At 64.1% G+C, this 9,710-nt stretch overlaps 1 protein-coding gene across 1 annotated transcript in view; it reads right to left on the bottom strand.

Annotated features, from left to right (window-relative positions):
• Positions 1 to 3,585: 3,585 nt before the first annotated feature.
• The window catches only part of LOC146591898 (uncharacterized), an 8,894-nt gene continuing 2,769 nt past the window's right edge, over positions 3,586 to 9,710 (bottom strand). Inside the window, exons 3-5 of the mRNA XM_085312008.1 lie at positions 9,048 to 9,174; positions 8,449 to 8,562; positions 3,586 to 8,080 (exon numbers count right to left, since the gene is read on the bottom strand). Of these exons, the coding sequence (XP_085168134.1) occupies positions 7,041 to 8,080; positions 8,449 to 8,562; positions 9,048 to 9,174 (1,281 nt within the window). The 3' untranslated portion in view covers positions 3,586 to 7,040. The remainder of the gene's footprint in view (positions 8,081 to 8,448; positions 8,563 to 9,047; positions 9,175 to 9,710) is intronic.

The following is a 9,710-nucleotide window of genomic DNA, read 5'->3' as shown; positions in this document are numbered from 1 at the left end:
GAGGCAGCAGTTGCAGCGGTCGGGGACGTAGCCGCTGGGGCAGCTGGGGCTGGGGCACTTGGAGACATCGCAGCGGGCCGGGCACTTGGCGCGGCAGCCGGGCAGCTCGGCGGCGCCGCGGCCGCCAGCGCGTTCAGCTGCGCTTGGGCCTCTCGGGAGCGCCGTCCCCGGAGGAGCCTCTTGCCAGAGCCGGGCGCTGGCATCGAAATCCCGCCGCGCCCGGGTCCCCGGCCTCGGCGCCGGCTGCAGCTGCCACGAGCAGCCCCTGAGGGCGGGCGAGGGGCGTCTGCCCTCCCAGTCCCAGCCTGGCAGCTTCGGCCTCTTAGGGATTCATCTCCTCCAGGCGTGAAAAACGTCCCCGGGGGCCTCGTGCAGGGGGGCTGACTGTGCCGGTGGGACCAGAGCGGCTGCCGGCAGCGGGGTAGCTGTGGCACGGGCTTGTGTGTCACGGGGCAGCAGTTAAAGCTGGGGAAGGCGGTTGATAAGGCTGTGAGCAGCCGCAGGGCTCGGCGGGGAGGGCGGGAACGGCTGGGGTGAGGCTCAGCGTCCGCTGTTGAACAAGGCGCAGGCCATGGAAAAGGGCTGCCTGAAGCTGCCCGGGGCATGCGGCTGCCCCTGCCAGGGCAGCTCTCAGCCTCCCRCATCTGCTCACACACATCGGCTCTCCCGTGCGGTTGTCTCCGGTCTCTCATCATGCTCCCAACCCTTTGGGACTACCATTTCCACCAGGTCTCTCTGCTACAGGCTGCTGATCTAGTGCAGGTAGATGGTGAGAAATAAAAAYAGCAATAATGAAAGTAAGTTCCCAGGGGAGCTGATGAGCTTGGAGGTGACAGTCTGCATAGCCTGGCCTGGATGCAGGTCCGAGGCTGTACAGGGGACTCTTTAGCCCCTGTTTATATGGGGATTGTTCAAGGCTTCTGCAAGCAGTAAGCCTTCCTGCGAGCCCGCTGAGGCTCTCGGCATTGGCAGCRCTCAGAGGCTGTTTCTCCTGCACRTGGTTTGCTGRAGGGAGGCGAGCAGGTGAGAAGTCKCTCTCGCACCCGTTTGCTGCAGGCACATGCAGCACTTTCCCTGGTGCTGGTGCTCTTCTTGCATCCCCTGCATGCACTTGCATTGCCCCATCTGCATGTGACACCTTTGCARTCACCGTGTGAGATTTCCCTCCTGAAGGCAGGTCCTTCTCACCTTTGCCATGTGCAAGTCTGCCCTTTCCGTGGGGAGAGCAGGTGTCTTGTRATGGGAATGGCTCTCCTCGCTCACTCATGTCCTTGCAAAACAGGAAAAARCAGCCTGGAAGAGGTCAGGGCTTCACTGTCAGCAGAGCTCAGCAGGGCATTCAAAGAAAGTCCTTGCCGTGGCAGCGTTTCCTCGGCCTTAGTCCTGGGCAAGGCGCCTTGGACATAACTTGGCCCTTGCCACCTCAAGGACAAGGGGCTGGAGAGGRGCAGAGCTGGGAGAGGGCTCTGCTKCTGCTGCCCTCCGCGGTGGCGTGAGGAAGGGCTGCAGGGACAAGGAGCAGTGTCCCCTGCCATGGGCTCTGCGGCCCCCAGCCGCCTCCGCAGGGTGCTGGAGTGGGTAACCCCGGCCAGGGAGCTGCGGTGGCTCCAGCGGCACCATGCTCTGCCGCCCCGGCCGCCGGCCCAGGGAGCCTGCAGGCGGAGCAGCCCTGTGTAGCTCACCCCGTCCAGGCCACGGCTTCAGTTTTCACTGCCATCCGAGGGCCAAATGCAGCTCGGGTGGTGGTGGTGGAAATATTGCCCAGAGARGTTCTGGAGTCTCCTCCCRGAYGCRATCCTGCACACCGTGCTCTAGGTGAMCCTGCTGGAGCAGGGGGTTGGACTAGATGATCTCCAGAGGTCCCTGCCAACCTCAACCATTCTGTAACTCTGTGATTTGTGGTAGCAAAGATGGACCATAAGGGCAAACCCTTGAGGACGAGATTAGTTTCCCTATGGAATAATTCTCAAGGAATACCGTGACCATTCATTGCCCACAGACTTTAGACCCTCCCTGGACACTGCTCCCACCAGCCAGCTGGGGGCTGGGACAATGCTCAGACTGGCTGTTAAAAAGTCCTTCTCATCCTGATGTCTGTTGACCTTCCGTAGCCAGTTTGGCTGTCCTGGCTCCTCTCTTGTTCCAGCCTGAGCCTGGCAGCCCGCAGACTGGCCTTGCCAGAAAGACKTCTCGTTCCCCCACGCAGAGCATCCCTGCACTCCTTTCACCTGGGCAGCCCCAGTGCAGAAGCCTCCACTGTGGCATGTCCCTGAGTTTTGTGACCTCTGCCTGCTCCTTGGGTTGGAGACGGGCTGTGACATCCTCACACCCACCYGCGTTCCTCTGCCCTCGTGGCGGCTCAACACCAGCTATTCACATCTCCTCCCCAGGCCTGCTCTCCAGGGAAGGAGATGGCTTCATGCTGGTAATCGTRCACTTGCATCATTCATATTACATGCACATGCTCCTCAGCCGGAGCCGCAGGCAGTGGCAGCACGGTGTCATCTGCCGTACTCGGCCAGGGAGGGAGAAACGTCCGCCGCCGTGCCGGGAACGCGTGCAGGGCCGTGTCGCGCTGATCGCACCCCGCTGCCTGCTGGCGCTGCTGCGAGCACCGTCCCCCGGCGGCAGCAGCCTCGGCCGTTGCTGCTCTCTGCGGCACGGTGGGGACCACGCTGTCTCCACTGAGGGCATCGTGCGGGATGCCAGAGCCGCTGCACCCGGCAGCAGCGGGGGACGCGGCCGTGACGCTGKTGCCGCCTGGAAGGTTGCTTGTCGCCTCCCAGCGTTTGGGAGGTACCGTGGGTTCCTGCTCCAGAGATCCTGCGTCTTCCCTTCATCCGCTTCCTTCCTCCAGGCCAGCGCTTGGTCTTCGCTGGGTCCCAAAGGCAGTCGATGGTCTTCCACCCTCTCCTCTCTCGGCGGGAGCTGCCGCCGCCGTGCAGAGGAACGCCGGCCGGGCGCTGAGCGAGCCCTGCCGACCCGCCGCGACGACCGGCCAGCCCGCTCCGCTCGCCGACGCTGTGCCRCCGAGGAAGCGGCGCCCGGCGCCCGGCTGCAGTCCTGCCTCTGCTCTCAGGCAGACGCGGCGAGCACGAGCCCCGCGGCGCTTCTGAAACGCTTGCGTTTCCCGAGCGTCGCCCGGCTGGAGCGGGGACGGGACCAGCCAGCTCCGCCTGTGCGGGCTCTGCCCCAGCCCCGGCACTCTGCTGCCGCGGAGAGGGAAAACGGGAACCAGGCAGGGCGAGTAACTCGGAGCACAGCGGAGGCGCGCGGGGCACGGGCGGGCGGCGGGCACGGACGGGGCAGGGCCCTTGCACGGCTCCCGGGCGGGAGGGGAAGGAGGCAGCGCGGRTGCTCCCGGCGCAGGGATTTGCCAAGCCACCCCGCTGCGCTCCCCGACTGCCCGTGCTGCAGGACTGAGGCTGCCCGGGAGCTGCTTTTCCTCCTCTAATGCACTTCAGGTTTCAATCTGTAAATGCTTCCCCACGGTCTCGCTGCCTCGCTCTTTCCGCTCCCCTAAATGTACCTGGCAACCCAGCACTTTGCTCTGAACGCAATTACTTGTCTAAGTAAACAGCCACATTTCGGCGAAAAGGATTTTATTAAACTATCAGAAAACATAAGTCAGTCTGAAAATTAAATGACGCGATGCCCCATGACTTCAAACACACAAACAGAGTCTAACACTCTGGCAAGAGGCAAAACAGCTTTATGTAGGACTCAAGAGAAAGGCCACTGGCCCCTCCAGGCCAGTACTGAAACCACTGAATAATCCCTAAAAATCTGAGCAGTCCCCTCCTCCCAGGCACTACTTTCAACAAAATAACATACAAAGTAGTTTAGGAAATAGACACATTTATCTAAATGTATCCGAAGTCTAGAAAGAAACGGATGCCCCAGGACTCCTCACTCCTCTGGGTCCCCCCGGGTGGCCGGGATATGGGCACAAGCAGCATCCTCGGTCTCCCACCCCCCTCGGGAGAACATGCTCACGCTGATGGGTGCTCTCGGGCTGGGTGAACCGGTTGAGCAAACCGCCTGTGTCCTGGGGCCCCTCCGTGCAGAAAYGCTCACCCTTCGCCTCGCAGATGTTGTGGAGAGTGCAGCAGGCCGTGATCGTGCTGGTGGCGTTCGCGCGCTGGCGTCCAGCCGGTTCTGCAGGCAGTGCCACCGGGCCTTCAGCCTGCCAAGGGCGTGCTCCACGAGCACCCCGCAACTGCCAAGTGTTTCACTGAATTTCCACCTCCCAGGCCTCATGTGGCCATGATAAGGTGTCATCAGCCACGGCAGGAGGGGGTAGACAGGGTCCCCCAAAATATCTGTGGGCACCGACACACCATTGATAATAATATCATTGGGAGGGAATAATGTTCCCACTTGTCCAAGCATGTATACACCTGACCTTGTCTGCACTTTGGCATCATGGACCTTGCCAGTCCTTCCTACGCTGGTGTTCATGAACCTGCCCTGGTGGTCCACCAAGCCCTGCAGAACCAGGGAGTAGTAACTATTGCAGTTTGCACATTCATGGCTCCTTCTGGAGGACAAACTATGGGAACATAYGTTTGCATCAATGGCCCCTGCACAGTTTGGGAAACCCATTTTTTGAAAGGCGGCCCTTATTTCAGGAATGTCCTTCATGGACACAACACGTGGGTAAAGCACCTTCAGGACTGCATTGCACACCTCCATCACCGCTAGCCCCACTGTTGATTGCCTACACCGAACTGGCTGGCCAYGGAGCAGTAGCAGCCCGAGGTGGCCAGCTTCCAGATAGCAATGGACGCTCGCTTCTGCACAGGGATGGGCTGCCTGCTCTGGCGGCAGAGGGCTGGGGTGAGCGCCTAACAGAGCTCCAGGAACGCCTGCTTCCTCGYGTGGAAGTTCTGCAGCCATTCCTGGTCATCCCAGGTCTGCAGCACAATGTGGTCCCACAACACTCTGCAGGTCCTCTTGCTCCAGAAGCACTGGTCAACACACAGCGACTGGGCAGCAATGGCAGCATTCATCATGTCTTCCCAGCCTGCCATGAAGGCGTCACCGTTGTCTGTCCAACTCAGCGCCCGTTGACATCTCAGAAAGGCCATGAACCGCCGCTCAGTGCACCTGCCCCACAGCATGAACAAGTAACTGGCTATCAGGAGCAGCTCGTGTAGCAGATCCCTGGCTTGGACCACCAAGAAGAAAGGACAGAGGTGAGCAGCAGACAGGACCAGGAGAGCCTCTAGTCATAGCTGCAGAAGGGCAGGTACTCCAGAAACACGGGGTATGGGCCAAAAGGGGCCAGGCAGCCACGGCGTGGGCCCTGGGGTGCTGCCCTGCCCGGGACAATGTGGATAAACAGCAGCAAGTTCACTTTGCTCTTCATGCCTGCAAGCACCAGGACAGGAGTGTACATGCCATGCAAGAAGCCCAGGAGGGGCTTGACAGCAAGCAATACTGTCTCAGAAAGAAAAGTCCTCCATGGGACAGTGCCGGCTGGATTTCTGCTCCTGGGCTCCGCTGCTCCCGTGGCACTAACACCTTTTTTTTTTCTGGAAACTGGCATGATGAGGCATACCGAGCAAGGGCTCTCATGCCCTCACTGAGGTCTGAGCCTGGAGAGAAGCTGCTGGGCTGCAGGACACACCAGAATTCACAGCACCAGGCTCCAGCAGCGGCCCTGGACTTGCTCAAGGCACCGGCAAAGAGGACGGTCCTGCCTTGGCAGCTCTTCCCTTGCTGCAGGGCCTCTTCCATAGTGTCACTCACCCGCGCAGGAGGTGCTSAGGACTCCCCGTTCCTCCTCTTCCCAGAAGAGCTGCAGATGAGCGGCTCACCCTGACCGTCCCTGGCGTGCCGTTCTCCCCCTCGCTCCAGTTCAGACACCAGTGTGGGTTTGGGGCCTGCAATGCCAGTGCCTGCGGGGCAGGATCGCCCTCCCTGTCACCGCAGGAGCAGGGCARCGGGGCGCCGGGAGCAGCCGGTGCGGGAGCCGTGCCCCGGAGCGGGCAGCGCGCAGCGGGACACGCATGCACAGTGGGACACGCGTGCCTGGCTGCCTTCCCCCGGCTCCCCCACCGCTGCACCGAGCGTGGAGCTGCCGAAACGCCTCCAGCCTGCCGGCCGTGCGGGGAAGACCAGCCCAGCCGCCTCACAGTGCACCACAGCCCATCGCCCGCAACGGCTCCCATCTCCCAGGCCAGGAAACTGGGAGACACTGGCCTGGGCGGCACAGCGTGCTGCGGCAGCAGACGCAGCCCGTGGAGCTGGKCCGGGCTCACCCCCGGGCGAGGAGCACCCTCCCCACGACGGGGACACCTGCGCTTGCTCTGGGTCCCGCACGCGCAGCGGCACAGAGCCATGGAGGGCCCACGCRCGGCAGCCGAAGGAGCCCCCCGCCCACGCAGCACTGCTCGAGGGAGACGTCACAGGGCAGGAGGCTCTGCAGAGCTGCAGGGGAATGGTCTGGGGTGGAAGGCTTGGGTGCTACCCAGCCCCCAGTCCCACCCAGCCCACCTCCAGTACCTGGGATGGGGGGAGGAGAAGGCATCCCYCCTACGGGGAGGGCCAAAGGCAAAAGCTGTCTGAGCGGAGGGGACCTGGCCCCCGCTGGCACGCCCAGGGCAGTGCTCTGGCCTCCCTTTAGCGCAGCCAGCCGGGGACTCAGAGCAGGACCAGGCCTTCCCACCTCCGCTGCAAAAGATCAGACTCCACACTAGCACAGATCTCTTCTGGCTTTAAATAAAAGCAATGACAAGAAAATCCCAGACAAATCCATGAGGGCTCCTGGGAGGACAGTGCACGTGTGGAGAGATGAGGTACCTGGGAAAATGCCCTGGAGAGATTTGTTTGAGGTCTGAAGGTGGTGAGGAGAGCATGGCTCAGAGGTCCCGAGCGCACACTGCGCCAAGGCCCGGTAAGGATGCGTCAAATACCAGGGAAGGTCACTTCTGGCAGCCAGCAGGACAAGGTGCTGCTCATGTCCTGCTGCAGCCCTTAGGGCCCCTTCACATGCAGATAAACTCCCCCCCTCCCTTGTTCAAGAGCAGCCCTAGCTACTGCTGGAGGTCTGGCGGGTTGTCCCCTGCCACGTACGTCACCTTGTCCCCCTCTCCATGTGCCTGCTGGTGCAAGAGCAGCTTGCTTTTGGAGCTGAAGCCCAGCTGGCACTCGGAGCAGGCAAAGGACTTGAGCCGCCGGTGGAGCTTCTTGTGCGTGATGAGATTGGCCTTGTTGCAGAAGGCCTTGTCACACTGGGCGCAGGCGAAGGGACGCTCGCCCGTGTGCACACGCTGGTGCACCAAGAGGTTCCCGCTGCGGCTGAAGCTACGGCCGCAGTCGGGGCACTTGTGGGAGCGCTCCTGCGTGTGGCTGCGCTGGTGGATCATCAGGCTCTCCTTCCAGCTGAAGCTGCGGTCGCAGCGCCCGCAGACGAACGGTCGCTCCTCGCAGTGCGTGGCCCGGTGCCGGCTCAGGCTGGCCTCGTCCTCGAAGCGCTTCTCGCACTCGGGGCACTTCTTCAGCGCGTCCATCGCGTGCTCCTTCCTGTGCGCCTGCAGGTTGCGCTTGTGGCGGAAGCTCTCCCCGCAGAGCGGGCAGGCGTAGCCGCCCTCGCCCGCGTGCCCTGCCCGGTGCCGCAGCAGGTCCCCTTTCAAGCAGAAGGTCCTGTTGCACTCCGTGCAAGCGTGACGGCTCTGGCCCCGGTGTTTCTTGTGCGTCAGGAGGTTGCAGTGGTGGCGGAAAATCTTCCCGCAGGCTGTGCACTCGTAGGAGGGCACCGGGCGGAGATGCTCACGCTGGTGCGCGCTCAGGGTGGCCTCGTCCTCGAAGCTCCGCCCGCAGGTGCCGCAGATGAGGAGCCCCTTGCTGCCCGCCTCCAGCGCATCCAACGGCTGCTCCTGCCGGTCCCAGCCCGGCAGCTCCTGCGGAGCGTCGCTTGCCCAGGCCCCGGGCTTCACTTCACACCAGCTAGGGCAGAGCCTAGGGTACTTGATTGCCAGCCCCTCTGGTCCCTGGTCCAGYGATGCATGCAGGATCCAGCGTCTCTGATGGTCGCCCTCGGACAGGTCCTCTTCAGCGGTCATGTCCCAGCCAGCTGTGGGGAGCAGAGGCAAAGAAACACGGCGGGAAGGGGAGAAAGATGGGTCCCGGAGCCGGGCACCAGGCACCAACCCGCTGAAGCGGCAGCACGTTCGGCCCCAGCCCCGGGGGCAGGTTAGTGACGCAGCAGCTGCAGCCTCCCCTCGCCCGCAGCAGCGGCCGGACAGACCRCCCCGGGGGCAAGGCAGCAGCCCCRCSGCGCAGAGCAGAGCTCGCGTTAGGGCAGGGCCGGGGGGCGTCCGGAGCCGCCTCTGTCCCATGCTGCAGTCCCAGGCTCCTGCCCGCAATTCGCTCCTGTTGCTCCTGTTTCCCGCTCCCATCCCCCCGGGCCACRCACAGCGAGCGAAACCCAGCGTCACTCACCGGTAGCAGAGGTGTCGAGGACTCCTCCGTGCCACTCTCCTTGGGGGACCCCGCCACAGGACTCCTCCTCACGCTCCATTTTGTGGACGAGCTTGGACTTGGGGCCAAGAGCGCCTGCGCGGGAGAGGGACACATGTCGGCATCCCGCGGGGCCGCCGAGAGCGCGTCGCAGCYGGCAGAGGAGGCTGTGAGCATGCGCCCGGTGGGGAAGGGGGCTGCAGGACTGGCGTGGCCATCCGGAGCCCTGGGGTCCACCGGCCCAGCCCCAGTGCTGCCCCGAACGCGGGGCGGTTGGGGAGAGGGAGCGGCGGGCGCTGGGGTACCTGGAGCGGGCTCCCGCTCCTCGCACCCAGAGCACAGACTCTGCGAGCCCACGTGGCCAGCTGCAGCCCCGCTCCGCGTGGGGAGAAGGCAGGGAGCTGCGGGCCAGCAGCACGCCCCCGGGACGGGCCCRGGCGGGCCGCGAGCGGCAGAGTCGCCTGCGCCCGGGCTGGTCCGGGGGCGCCCGCGGCAGCCCCAGCCGCTGGGCGCTGGACCCGCTCCCCGCCCGGCAGCCCTGCTGGCTTCGCGCCCCGGCTCTGCCGAGGAGCCGTCCTTACCCAGGCAGGCCACCARGTCATAATTGTCCATCATCACCTCCTGGTAGAGCTTCCGCTGCCATCCCGCCAGCTCTACCCACTCCTCGGGGGAGAAGTAGATGGCCACGTCCTCAAACGCCACTGCAGCCTGCGGAGCAAAACCGGGCCTGGCAGCTCTGCGCGCCCAGCAGGTCCGGGGGGGACGGGGTCCCTGTCACCCCCTTCCCCATGAGGCTGCCCCCGCTCTCGCAGCCCCGCTGCCACAAGGGTGGTGATGGCAGCGCTCTCTGCACCAAGCGCGAGCCGCACGAGCCCCGGGCTGGGCCCCAGGCACGCTGCTGTCGCTGTCCAGCCCTGCCTTTGTGGAGAGCCAGACACGGTCCTTCTCTGCGCGGGCRCCCAGCACACCCACCCAGGGCAGGGACGGTCCCACGGGACGTGGTGGGAGGTGCTGATAGCCCCTGGGTCTGCGTGCTCGGAGAGACGGGCCCTCCCGCTCCGGCTGGGCCATGCCGGGGGGCTGCAGGGCACGCTCTGCCCCGCAAAGGCAACGTCCACGCGTGACGCCGTCCCGGTGCGGAGCCACGTCCGAGCCGCGCACAGCTCCGGGAGGAGCCTGGTGGCCAAGGGCGGGGGAGGAGGGGGTCGCCGGGGAGCTGGGCTAAAACAGCACGGTGAGAAGCA

Source organism: Rhea americana, unplaced genomic scaffold (genome assembly GCF_003343005.1).
Source record: "Rhea americana isolate MKP2758 unplaced genomic scaffold, rheAme1 scaffold_354, whole genome shotgun sequence".
In the NCBI taxonomy this organism is placed as follows: Eukaryota; Metazoa; Chordata; class Aves; order Rheiformes; family Rheidae; genus Rhea; species Rhea americana.
The sequence above is the reverse complement of the archived record's forward strand: the minus strand, read 5'-3'. Positions and strand labels throughout refer to the sequence as shown.